Source organism: Stenella coeruleoalba (genome assembly GCF_951394435.1).
Source record: "Stenella coeruleoalba genome assembly, chromosome: 5".
Classification (NCBI taxonomy): domain Eukaryota; kingdom Metazoa; phylum Chordata; class Mammalia; order Artiodactyla; family Delphinidae; genus Stenella; species Stenella coeruleoalba.
This window is the reverse complement of record NC_137150.1, coordinates 86144191-86157835: the sequence shown is the minus strand read 5'-3', so window position 1 is coordinate 86157835 and position 13645 is coordinate 86144191. Positions and strand designations below refer to the sequence as shown.

Here is a 13645-nt window from a genome sequence, read left to right as displayed (position 1 = left end):
AAGCAGTTCTAAGAGGGAAGTTTATAGCTATACAAGCCTACCTGAAGAAACAAGAAAAATCTCAAATAAACAATCTAACCTTACACCTAAGGAACTAGAGAAAGAAGAACAAACAAAACCCAATGTTAGCAGAAGGAGAGAAATCATAAAGATCAGAGCAGAAATCAATGAAATAGAAACAAAGAAAACAACAGCAAAGATCAATAAAACTAAAAGCTGGTTCTTTGAGAAGATAAAAAAAATTTGTAAACCATTAGCCCGACTCATCAAGAAAAAGAGGGAGAGGACTCAAATCAATAAAATTAGAAAGGAGAAGTTACAACAGACATTGCAGAAATACAAAGCATCCTAAGAGACTACTGCAAGCAACTCTATGCCAATAAAATGGACAACCTGGAAGAAATAGACAAATTTTTAGAAAGGTATAACCTTCCAAGACTGAACTAGGAAGAAATAGAAAATATGAACACAGCAATCACAAGTAATGAAATTGAAACTGTTATTAAAAATCTTCCAACAGGGCTTCCCTGGTGGCGCAGGGTTGAGAGTCCGCCTGCCGATGCAGGGGACACGGGTTCGTGCTCTGGTCCGGGAGGATCCCACATGCCGCGGAGCGGCTGGGCCCGTGAGCCATGGCCGCTGGGCCTGCGTGTCCGGAGCCTGTGCTCCGCAACAGGAGAGGCCACAACAGTGAGAGGCCCGCGTACCGCAAAAAAAAAAAAAAAAAAAAAAAAAAAAAAAAAATCTTCCAACAAACAAAATTCCAGGACCAGAAGGCTTCACAGGTGAATTCTATCAAACATTTAGACAAGAGCTAACACCCATCCTTCTCAACTCTTCCAAAAAATTGCAGCAGAAGAAACACTCCCAAACTCATTCTATGAGGCCACCATCACCCTGATACCAAAACCAGACAAAGATACTACAAAAAAAGAAAATTACAGACAAATATCACTGATGAATATAGATGCAACAATACTCAACAAAATACTAGCAAGCAGAATACAACAACACATTAAGGGGATCATACACCATGATCAAGTGGGATTTATCCCACGGATGCAAGGATTCTTCAATATATGCAAATCAATCAATGTGATACACCATATTAACAAATTGAAGAATAAAAACCATTTGATCATCTCAATAGATGCAGAAAAAGCTTTTGACAAAATTCAACACCAATTTATGATAAAACTCTCCAGAAAGTGGGCATAGAGGGAACCTACCTCAACATAATAAAGGCCATATACGACAAACCCACAGCAAACATCATTCTCAATGGCGAAATTCTGAAAGCATTTCCTCTAAGATCAGGAATAATGCAAGGATGTCCACTCTCACCATTATTATTCAACATAGTTTTGGAAGTCTTAGCCACGGAAATCAGAGAAGAAAAAGAAATAAAATAATACAAGTCGGAAAAGAAGAAGTAAAACTGTCACTGTTTGCAGATGATATGACACTATACGTAGAGAATCCTAAAGATTCCACCAGAAACCTACTAGAGCTAATCAATGAATTTGGTAAAGTTGCAGGATACAAAATTAATGCACAGAAATCTCTTCCATTCCTATACACTAATGATGAAAATTTGAAAGAGAAACTAAGGAAACACTCCCATTTACCACTGCAACAAAAAGAATAAAATACTTAGGAGTAAACCTGCATAGGGAGACAAAAGACCTGTATGCAGAAAGGTATAAGACACTGATGAAAGAAATTAAAGATGATACCAACAGATGGAGAGATATACCATGTTCTTGGATTGAAACAATCAATATTGGGAAGATGACTATACTACCCAAAGCAATTTACAAATTCAATGCAATCCCTATCAAATTACCAATGGCATTTTTTATAGAACTAGAACAAAAAATCTTAAAATTTGTATGGAGACACAAAAGACCCTGAATAGCCAAAGCCGTCTTGAGGAACAAAAATGTAGCTGGAGGAATCAGACTCCCTGACTTCAGACTATACTAGAAAGCTGCAGTAATCAAGACAATATGGTACTGGCATGAAAACAGAAATATAGATCTATGGAACAAGATAGAAAGCTCAGAGATAAACCCACGCACCTATGGTTAATCTATGACAAAGGAGGCAAGGATATACAATGGAGAAAAGACAGTGTCTTCAGTAAGTGGTGATGGGAAAACTAGACAGCTACATGTAAAAGAATGAAATGAGAACACTCCCTAACACCATATACAAAATAAACTCAAAATGGATTAGAGACCTAAATGTAGGACCAGACACTATAAAACTCTTAGAGGAAAACATAGGAAGAACACTCTTTGACATAAATCACAGCAAGATCTTTTTTGATCCACCTCCTAGAGTAATGGAAATAAAAACAAAAATAAACAAATGGGACCTAATGAAACTTAAAAGCTTTTGCACAGCAAAGGAAACTACAAACAAGACCAAAAGACAACCCTCACGATGGAAGAAAATATTTGCAAATGAATCAATGGACAAAGGATCAATCTCCAAAATATATAAACAGCTCATGCAGCTCAATATTAAAAAAACAAACAACCCAATCCAAAAATGGGCAGAAGACCTAAACAGACATTTCTCCAAAGAAGACATACAGATGACCAAGAAGCACATGAAAAGCTGCTCAACATCACTAATCATTAGAGAAATGCAAATCAAAACTACAATGAGGTGTCATCTCACACCAGTTAGAATGGGCATCATCAGAAAATCTGCAAACAACAAATGCTGGAGAGGGTGTGGAGAAAAGGGAACTCTCTTGTAATGTTGGTGGGAATGTAAATTGATACAGCCACTATGCAGAACAGTATGGAGTTTCCTTAAAAAGCTAAAAATAGAATTACCATATGATCCTTCAACCTCACTACTGGGCATATACCCAGAGAAAACCATGATTCAAAAAGACATCTGCAGCCCAATGTTCATTTCAGCACTATTTACAATAGCCAGGTCATGGAAGCAACCTAAATGCCCATCGACAGCTGAATTGATAAAGAAGATGTGGTACGTATATATAACGGAATATTACTCAGCCATAAAAAGGAACGAAATTGGGTCATTTGTGGAGACATGGATGGATCTAGAGACTGTCATACAGACTGAAGTAAGTCAGAAACAGAAAAACAAATATCGTATATTAACACATATATGTGGAACCTAGAAAAATGGTACAGGTGAACCAGTTTGCAAGGCAGAAATAGACACACAGATGTAGAGAATAAACGTATGGACACCAAGGGGGTAAAGCTGTGTGGGGTTGGGAGGGTGGTGTGATGAATTGGGCGATTGGGATGGACATGTATACACTGATGTGTATAAAACGGATGACTAATAAGAACCTGTTGTATAAAAAAATTTAAAAAATTTTTTAAAAATAGTAAAGTTATTCATTTAGTCACGTGATTTATATCTCTGTTGTTCAGACAGTGCAACAATATTTTCACTATTACTGCTATATAAAATATTTTAACTTTTGGGATGAATTAGGAATTCCCTCATTAATTACTTTTAAACACAAATAATGTGTATAATATATAATACTATTATATGTGTTTGTTTTTATAGATTAAATATTAAAATTTCTAATAACTTAGATGTTCTCGGTTTTAATTCACACATTGGATATCAAATATGGCAGTTAAAAGGATTCCTCAGTACTCTAGGTAGAATGCATACAAGTTTCCAAATACATATAGGAGTATTTTACAAAAGGAAAGTAAGTTCCCAATTGCTCAAAGAAATCTAACATACCTGATGCTACAGGATGAGCACGTTTACGTGAAGTTATATACTTTCTAGTGTTCCACCTGAATTTTTTTGAATCAATCGCAGTTCGAACAATTGTTACCTTTGTGAAATCTTCAGTGCCTTGTATCTGAAAGTTGACAGATTACAAGCTATATCATACAGTTGAATGTTTCTGTTAGGCTACTATCTCAGACCCTCTCTAAATATCTGGGCCTGAAAATTGACAGTAGCAATAGATATTAGATACCTTTAAATACCTGGATATGTTAGTTTTGTGAGAGTCAATATTCTACATACTTTCACTGATTTTTAATTATTTTGCTCATTTTTATTACAAATGAGAAAAATAATCGAGTTAATCATCAATGACCCTTTAAAATATCACCCAGAAAGTTTTTCTATGTGGCAGGAAGAAAGTTTGAAAATCAATGGATTTCAAGAAATCTTCCAACCTTGTGAGTGTCTTCAATGTGCTTTGAATAACATTGGTGCCCAAATCCACAGTGAGCAGAGTTTTATGCCTAGGAGAGTAGACAGAGTTGGGCAGGTTTGGGCTGCCTTGAGAATCTCTTACTTGGTCATCTAAATTCCCAACCAGAACCCCCCAACTAAGCTCTATTGTTATGTATTCAAGAATAGAGTTGGGGAGCACCATAGGTAAGAATAATGTTTTACTTCCTCTCACTTGGCATCAAATTGATGCTAGTGGCATCCACGTAGAAAATTTTCTTGTGACTGTTTCTCAGCTTAGAATTCCTCTTATTCCCACCTCAGTTTTTTCCTTGTGTCCCAAATCTACCTTTTAAGCACTTCTACCATAGCTGTAAATGTTTATTAATCTATTTATAGATGTTTCTTTTCGCTTGGTTGAGAGATCTCTTGAGGGCAAGCTTAAAGTCTCATTCATCTTGACCACTTTAGCATCTAGCCTGTTTCTGTCATAGTTGCTTTTAAAAAGTACCTGATTTAATTGACTCTAGGTCCCTCTTTCAAGTTACTTTCTTTAGCTGTATTTTATGTGTCCTCTGATTCCTCCTGACATGTGCCTCTCTTACTCTACACACACACACAGACACACACATAATACAGTCTTACTTCTTTCTTTCTTCTCATGGCACAGCTTCTCATTTTAATTGGAAGGGTAACCCAACAGCTTAAATATGAGAAGTCCTTCATTTCTACATTCACTTTGAAAGTATCTGGGGAAATACCACTGGTACTCACTTCAGCATGGGACTGACAGAACATTTTTAGAGCACTGCTGTTACAGTCCAGAGAGAGTAGTCCTTCTGCAATATGTACATGAACTTAATAGGTCCTCTTTTGCTATTTACAGTTGCACCAAAATCTAACTGTGGTCAAAATGTATAGCTTGGCCCAATTCATTGACAGTGAATAGGAATAGCTTGGTGTTTGGGCTACCCAGTGCAAAAGCAATCAATTAATTTGGTGTGTGGTATGTGTGTGTGGGGGGGGGGGGGTATGGAGGTGGTGGGGGAAAGGGAGAGAATGGGAAGGTGGAAAAGTGACAATTTTTCTAACATTAACACATTGGACAAATGGCATATTGACCTGAAGATTTGAATCAATATTTCTTTACCTGATGGCATGTTATAGGAATTAAGAAAGGAGCCTTATAAGCTTTTCGTAACTGACAATCTTCCACAGCTCCATGAATGAGGATGACATAAATTACAGTTTCACCATAGATATCAGTTTTGGTGTTCTTTGGTATATTTTTTACATAAACGTTACAGAGTTTTAACTGCATCTTGTAATTCCAATCCTATAAGAAAAACACAATTTCATAGTCTATTGTTTATAAAGTTTAATATAAATTCCTAAATAGTTAATTTCTAGCAAAACTTTAGGGCTATTTCACTCAGAGAGAAATACGATTTTATATAAACACCTCTTACCTCATAAGATAAATGTTCCCTGATTTTTTTGGCAGTAATAGAAAGTCCAAGTTTTAGCCACATTTTATATTCAATGTGAGGACAGAATTGTTCAAAAGCTTCATACAAGTGATGTTTGGGAATAAAGTATGCCTGGAAAGAAGAGGATATCAATTTTTTTTAAGTCTTTTGTTGAATTTGTTCCAATATTGCTTGTTTTATGTTTTGGTTTTTTGGCCACGAGGCATGTGGGATCTTAGTTTCCCAACCTGGGATGGAACCCACACTCCCTGCATTGGGAGACGAAGTCTTAACCACCTGACTGCCAGGGAAGTCCCAGAGGATATCAGTTTAACATTTCATCCTGTGCACCCATGATTTAATGGAATGAGGTTTTCCCATTTATATATGTAACATTAAAGCTAATAATTTCAATTATATAGATTCATGTTATTTCCTGGAAACCTAATAAAATGTATCTATTTAGTAAATATTTGTGCAATCTTGTCATACACTAAGCACTAAAAGACTACATGATCCAATGAGAGGTTCTTTATTATTCTTACAGATTCTGAAAAAAATAGAAAACCAAGTATCAAAGATCATTTAACCTTTTCTAAAGACATAAGTATTTCTAAAAACACATTATTTGAGGGGAGCGAGTGTTTTGGTCAATAATAAAATGCGGATACGAACAATGAACAGACTATTGGCTATTAGGAATAAGCTGCTATGAATACAGAAGACATTGTGTATGTTGGTTTTAATTTCTCTTAGTAAGTATCTATGAGTGGGGTTGCTGGGCAATAGGGTAAGTGTGTATTTAACCTTATGAGAAACTGCCAAACTGTTTTCAGATGAAGTTGTAACATTTTACCCTTTAACTAGCCATGTATGAGAATTTCAGTTGCTTCACATCCTTGCTAATACACTGTTCAGTTTTTTTATTTTTAGCCAATGTAGTAGGTGTGTAGTGATAACTTATCATGATTTTAATTTGCATTTCTCTGAGAGCTAATGATATTGATTATTTTCTTCATGTGTTTATGGGCAATTTGTATATTCTTTTGTGAAGTATCTGTTCAAATCCTTTGCCCAATTTTTAAAATTAAAGCATAGTTGATCTACAATATTATACTAGTTTCAGGTGTACAACATAGTGATCCAATATTATTATAGATTATACTCCATTTAAAGTTATTACAAAGTATTGACTCTATTCCCTGTACTGTGCAATATATTTTTGTAGCTTATTTATTTTATACATAGTAGTTTGTACCTCTTAATCCTCTACCCTTATTTTGTCCCAACCCCTTCCCTCTCCCTATTGGTAACCACTAATTTGTTTCCTGTATCTGTGAGTCCATTTCTGTTTTGTCATATTAATTTGTTTGTTTTCTTTTTTTAGATTCCACATATAAGTGATAACTTATAGTATTTGTCTTTCTCTGACTTATTTCACTAAACGTTAATACCCTCCAGGTCCAACCATGTTGTTGCAAATGGCAGAATTTCATTCTTTTTTTATGGCTTAGTAATATTACCATATATATGTATATAATATATATATATATTACCACTTAGGTTGCTTCCATGTTTTGGCTGTTATAAATAATACTGCTGTGAACACTGGGGTACATGTATCTTTTTGAATTAATGTTTTCATTTTCTTCATATACCTATCCAAGAGCAGAATTCCTGGATTATATGGTAGCTCTATTTTTAGTTTTTAGGAACCTCCATACTGTTTTCCATAGTGGCACAAATTTACATTCCCACAAACAGTGTACTAGGCATCCCTTTATCCACATCCTCACCAACATTTGTTATTTGCAGACTTTTTTTTTTTTCACTTTTTGACCACACCTTGCAGTATGTGGGATCTTAGTTCCCCAACCAGGGATCAAACCTGGAGCCCCTACGGTGGAAGCACAGAGTCTTAAACACTGGACTGGCAGGGAAGTCCCATTGTTATTTGTAGACTTTTTGATGATAGACATTCTGACAGAGGTTTTATTACTTCATTAGGGATGGCAAAATGGAGATATTCTAATTCTGTCATTCTATATTTGTTAGCTGGAATTCTTTTACACAGAAGAATTTTTCATCATTTTTTTTTTTCTTTTTAGCTTCCTTGAAAGAGTTCATAGAGGAAAGGCAAGATAAATGTTTAATTTTTTCTTTTTTAAAAGAAGCAATCCAGAATTCCCTGGTGGTCCAGTGGTTAGGACTCCGGGCTTCCACTGCCAGGGGTCCGGGTTTGACCCTTGGTTGGGGAACTAATATCCCGCAAGCTGTGTAGCATGGCCAAAAAATAAATAAATAAATATATATATATATATATATAGTAAAAAAAATAATAAATAAAACACGGTCCTTTAAAAAAAAAGAAGCAATCCATTTTCAGAGACATAAATTGATATCCTAGCAACCTTTATGGAATAAAAAAATAGGTGTCATTATCGACTTATGGGTTTTTATATATTTTGGAGGTTCAATTATTTACAGTCATTATTTTTTCTGAGTTCACATTAGGCCAGTGGAAGTCTCTGCTGCTTTGAGGATTTTGTCCTCAATTGTGTGTCAGGAAACTTCCGTCCACTTTGCTCAACTTTTCTAGTAATAAACCCCAGCTCTTTGACTTGTTCCCTTCCTTACCCTCCAAATTATGGTATTGATAGTTAACATATCCCATCTAATTTTCCCATGAGAGATCTCATATAACCAGTTTTTCTGGTTAAATCCTTGTTTCAATATGGTAGGTTAACTTTTACAAACCATTTTGTTAGGACATTATAGTGTGTTCATAAAATTTTGTAACAAGTTTTATTTCTTTATCATCCTTATTTTTTAAAAAATTGTCGCTAGACTGTAAACATATACAAGTACAAAAATAACCTTAAATTTTGTACTAGATATTTAACAAAGTACAACAGTAAGACATTAGGTGATGTTTTCTGACCTCCACTACAGTTTTGCAGGTGGCAGAATATTTCATAGGTTCATTAGTCAAGCAGTTTAGCTCTCCTATTATTGCCCCACTGATCACAAAGTCTGTGTAAGTTATTTGGTAATCTTTCTCCTCTGACTCCCAGATTATTTGGTCAATTCCCAAACCTGGCTTTGATCTTTGAAGCTGTTCAGGAACAAAGAAAGAAAAAAAATACATAGGCCAGTTAATTTACCAAAACTATTTAATTTATGGCTTTTTCCCCCTTTGGTTTTAACAGTTTTAATATTTATATATTGTTTGAGAACACGTATTACTCATAACTTTTAAAGTGAATTTATTAAATTAGCAATGACTTGGAAAAAAAGCATTCTTAAATACTCTGATCTTTCTGATCCCACCTACTCACTCAACCTATACCTGTCTTAGAATGGCTAAAGGCCCAACTCAAACATAAGATAAATAACAATGTATATTATAATTTTCCATCTTAATGCTGATCCTTTGAGGTTTCTTGTTATCAATAGCAACGTATGACTTAAAGGTGATGGCTGGTATTATCATTGTGTCTGAGGAAGAAAATTGTTGTTTGGATAACAGCTGCTGTCCAAAAAAAGGAATAATGGAGTTCTTAACATTGAAAGGTATTTATTCTGTATTATGTAACTTTTTTAACTAGTGCTCACAAGGGCATTTATAAATGTCTCTGCCTTACCTTTACCATGCCTGAAATAATTACATAAATTCCTTGGGGCTCATCACCTTCTTCAAATATATCATTTCCACAATCAAATGTTACAACTCTGGATCTTTCCTAAAAAATATCACCAAATACATAAGCCATAAATAATATTTTAGTGGTGATTGGAGTTTACATTTTTTAAAAAGTTGTACATTTTTAAAGTAAATGTTACTTTAAAATATCTGAAATTTTGTGTTAGTAATAAATTTGTAAGAGAAAATAGGAATTATGGCTAACAGAAGAAGGTGGATATTCACAGGTATATGTAATTTCAGATGGGGTGTTCATACGTAGATTAAAAAACAATCTAATCTAGGAATAAGAATGTAGTAGAAGGATGAAAATATTTCATTTGGATGAAAGATAGGACAGATAGAAGCTAATGGCACATATGTGTCTTATACATACTCGTGCTCTAAACAGCTGATGAAGTAATAAAAAAATTCATTCATTCAAAATATTTTAAGCAGGTGAAAAAAATATAATTTGTCTTTTGTTACTTATTTGATATAGAAAAAGATGTTAATAGAACAGGTTAAATCTCTTTATTTGTTCATCCCACAAACACTTACTGAACACCCGCTATGTGAGATGCTACATGGTAGGAGTTGAGTATTCAAAAGCTGGATGAGGTAAAAATTATAGTAGGGGAGAGAGATGTAAAGATAATAATTGTAATATAATGTAATGATGCTATAATAAAGATATACAGTAACAGTGGTGATTCCTTTGGTCTTCCAAACTCTGGATGGACCATAGGATGTTCTTCTACTGGTGGGGTATTTGACTCTAAAGCCTGCTTTTCAGAGTACCTGTGGTGGGGGTGTTTCCAGAGAAGCAATAAGCAGAGGAGGTTTTGGGGGAAAAAATGAAAGCAAAGAGCATTTCAAGATAAGTAAATAGCACTCACAGAGGAATGGACTTAAAGAACAGTATAAAGTTCTTGGGGTACCATGAGTGGTTCAGTATAAATAGAGTATGGGGTATATGACACATGGGTAACAGAAAGTAAAGATGGAGAGGTAGGCAGGAGGCAGATTGTGGGAGAACTTTGCATGTCATTCAAAGAGATTTTGATTTTATCCTACAGGTAATCAATGACATTTAGGTAATTTAAAACTGAAGAGTATCATGGTTAAATCTTTACCTTTTAAAATATCATTTGCTGATACATTAGAGATAGTATTACTAGCAAATACAAATATTACCTGAATAAAGCTTATACAGTCTTGGTCTTTATCTAGCCATGGAATATGATAGAGTGCTTTGTCAACAGTAAGAGGTTTGTACATAGGTTGAAGATCAAGTATCTCTCTTTTTCTGGCCATTATTAACTAAAACCACAAAAGTTAAGAAAGGAGATGAACAAAATTGGTGTTCACAGAATGTTTAAAACAATTATGGTTTTATACTATTTCCTTTTCTTGCTCTTCTAAGATTTTTGTTCTTCCATGGAAACCTTCAACCTCTCCCGTTATAGCATTTTTCTATGTTATCATTATTCTGAAGTCACAGATTACTTTTAAAAGTAAATCTTATATGTCCATGCCACTCTCTCACTTCGTCCCAGCTACCAAATGTAAAATAGATAGCTAGTGGGAAGCAGCCTCATAGCACAGGGAGATCAGCTCGGTGCTTTGAGACCACCTAGAGAGGTGGGATAAGGAGGATGGGAGGGAGATGCAAGAGGGAGGAGATATGGGGATATATGTATATGTACAGCTGATTCACTTTGTTATAAAGCAGAAACTAAGAAAAATAAATAAATCTTTTACCGAAGTATAGCACATATGCAAAAAGTGCACAAATCATAATGTCCATCAAAGAACATTTACCACATGAAAATATCTGCATAACCAGCACCCAGATTAAAAAATAAAACATTTATTGAACCCTAGAATCCTCCCTTATGTTCTCTTCTAGTCATTACTTCTACCCCAAATTAATCACTCTTTTTCTATTACCATAGTTTAGCTTTGTCTGGTTTTGAACTTTATCTGCATGAAATCAACGAGTATGTACTTAGTTGTGTCTGGTTTCATCTGCTCAACATTATGTTTCTGAGATTCATCTATAATGTTGCAAGGAGTAAACATTCATTCATTTCATTTTCACTGTTGTGTAGTATTATATTTTATGAATATACCACAGCTTTATTTATCTGTTGTTGATTGACATTTGGGCTGTTCCAGTTTTGGACTTTTGAAATGCTGCAGTGAATACTTGTTTGCTGTACATATGTACTCATTTCTGTTGTATATATGGTTATATAATCTAATTTCTGGGTCTTAAGATATGTATATGTCCAAATTTAGTAGATTCTGCCAAATAATTTTCCAAAGTGATTGCATCAGTTTATATTCCCACTCTAATGTTCCAGTTGCCGACACTTGGTATTGCCAGTATTTTTGTTTTTATTTTAATTTTAAGTATTCTGATGGTTGTGTATTTGTATTTACTTTTGGGTTTAATTTGCATTAAGCTTATGATGATGATATTTGGCATCTTTTCTTATGTTTATTGGCCTCTAGAATATTCTCTGTTAGGAAGTGTCTGTTCATATCTTTTGCTGATTTTTTTTTTAAAAAATGAATTTTCTGTCCTGTTCTTATTGATTTGTAAGATATTTTTATATATTCTGAACATGAGCACTTTTTTGGATATATTTATTTTGAAAATTTCCTCTACCTTTTTGTGGATCATCTTTTCATTATCTTGTATCCTTTTTTGTCTCTCATTTTCTGCATTACTCTCTTCTTTTGTATTTAGTTGATTTTCTGTAGTGAAACACTTAAAACTCCTTTCTCATTTATTTATATGTAATTCTTTAGTTATTTTCTTTTCTATTACCACAGGGGTTACATTTAACATCCTAGAATATAACACTCTAATTTGAATTTATAACAGTTTAACTTCCATAACATACAAAACTCTGCTCCTTTAACAGCTTCATCCCCACCCCTTGCAGTTGATGTCATAATATTACATCTTTATGTGTTGTCTGTCCAAAACACAAACTAAATATTTTTAAAAATGCATTCATCTCTTAAATATGACATTACAAGCCAAAGCTGTAATAATTCTAGCTTTTAGACTAATAATTACTTTAAAAATATATTACTCTCTTAAATCATGTAGAAAACAAAAAAAATGGAGTCAGATACAATTATTACAATAATACTAGCTTTAATAATTGCCCATGTATTTACCTTTACTGAGATTTTTATTTCTTCCTATGGGTTTGAGTTATTGTCCAGTGTCCTTTCATTTCAATCTTCATGACATGTTTTAGAATTTCTTTCAGGGCAGGTATAGTGGTAATGAACTCCCTCAGATTTTGTTTGTCTGAAAGTGTCTTAATTTCCCTCTCACTTCTAAGGACATTTTTGCTGGATATAGGATTCTTAGTTGACTATTTTTTCTTTTAGTACTTTGTATATATCAGCCCATTTTCTTCTGGTCTCCAAAGTTTCTGATGAGAAATCTGCTGATAATCTTATTGAGGATCCTTTGTATGTGATGAATTTTTTCTCTATTGCTGATTTCAAAATTCTCTCTTTATCTTTCAGCAATTTGATTACAATGTGCCTTGATGTGGGTCTATTTGAGTTCACCCTACTTGAAGTTCACTGAGCTTCCTGGATGTTAATATTCATGCCTTACATCAAATTTAGAAAGTTTTCAGCCAATATTTCTTTAAATTTCCTGTCTGTTCCTTTCTCTCTCTCTTGTCTTCTTGGGACATATACATCGCATGTGTTGGTCCACTTGATGGTATCTCACAGGTCCCTTAGACTCTGCTGACTTTTCTTCTTTTACTTTCTATTCCTCAGATGCTATAATTTCCATGGTCCTGTTTTCAAGGAGACTTATTTTTTTTTATGCCTTTTAGTTCTTGCCATGTGGTGTTATACATATTTTACCTTAGGTTCATTCTTAAGGATTTAGAGTTTTTAATTGCTATTGTGAATACAATATTTTTCCACATTTTCTTTAGTTGTGGAATAATTTTGAAAGTTGATCTTGTTTCTGGAAACCTTATTGAATTATTTTATTGATCCTATATTATTAATTTTAAGTTAATTCTCTAGGGTTTTAGATTAAACAATCAATAGGAAATAACAGTTTTATTCTTTTTCCAAAACTTCCATCTCTCAAGTTCCTTTTATTTTTCTTCTTGATCTGGCTAAGACTTACAAGCACAGCATTCACTACCTGGAATGGTACTGTTCTGACTTTAATGGGAATAATTCTAAATGTTTTGCCATCTAATACAATGTTTGCTTCAGATTTTTAATAGAT

At 34.0% G+C, this 13645-nt stretch overlaps 1 protein-coding gene across 1 annotated transcript in view; it reads right to left on the bottom strand.

Annotated features, from left to right (window-relative positions):
- Positions 1–13645, bottom strand: part of SLC9C1 (solute carrier family 9 member C1) — a gene marked incomplete at its 3' end in the record, with an annotated part of 109613 nt that overhangs the window by 22575 nt on the left and 73393 nt on the right. The window contains exons 19-24 of the mRNA XM_079921431.1: positions 10552–10677; positions 9317–9415; positions 8614–8787; positions 5673–5804; positions 5354–5539; positions 3757–3880 (exon numbers count right to left, since the gene is read on the bottom strand). Coding sequence (XP_079777557.1) covers positions 3757–3880; positions 5354–5539; positions 5673–5804; positions 8614–8787; positions 9317–9415; positions 10552–10677 — 841 coding nt within the window. The remainder of the gene's footprint in view (positions 1–3756; positions 3881–5353; positions 5540–5672; positions 5805–8613; positions 8788–9316; positions 9416–10551; positions 10678–13645) is intronic.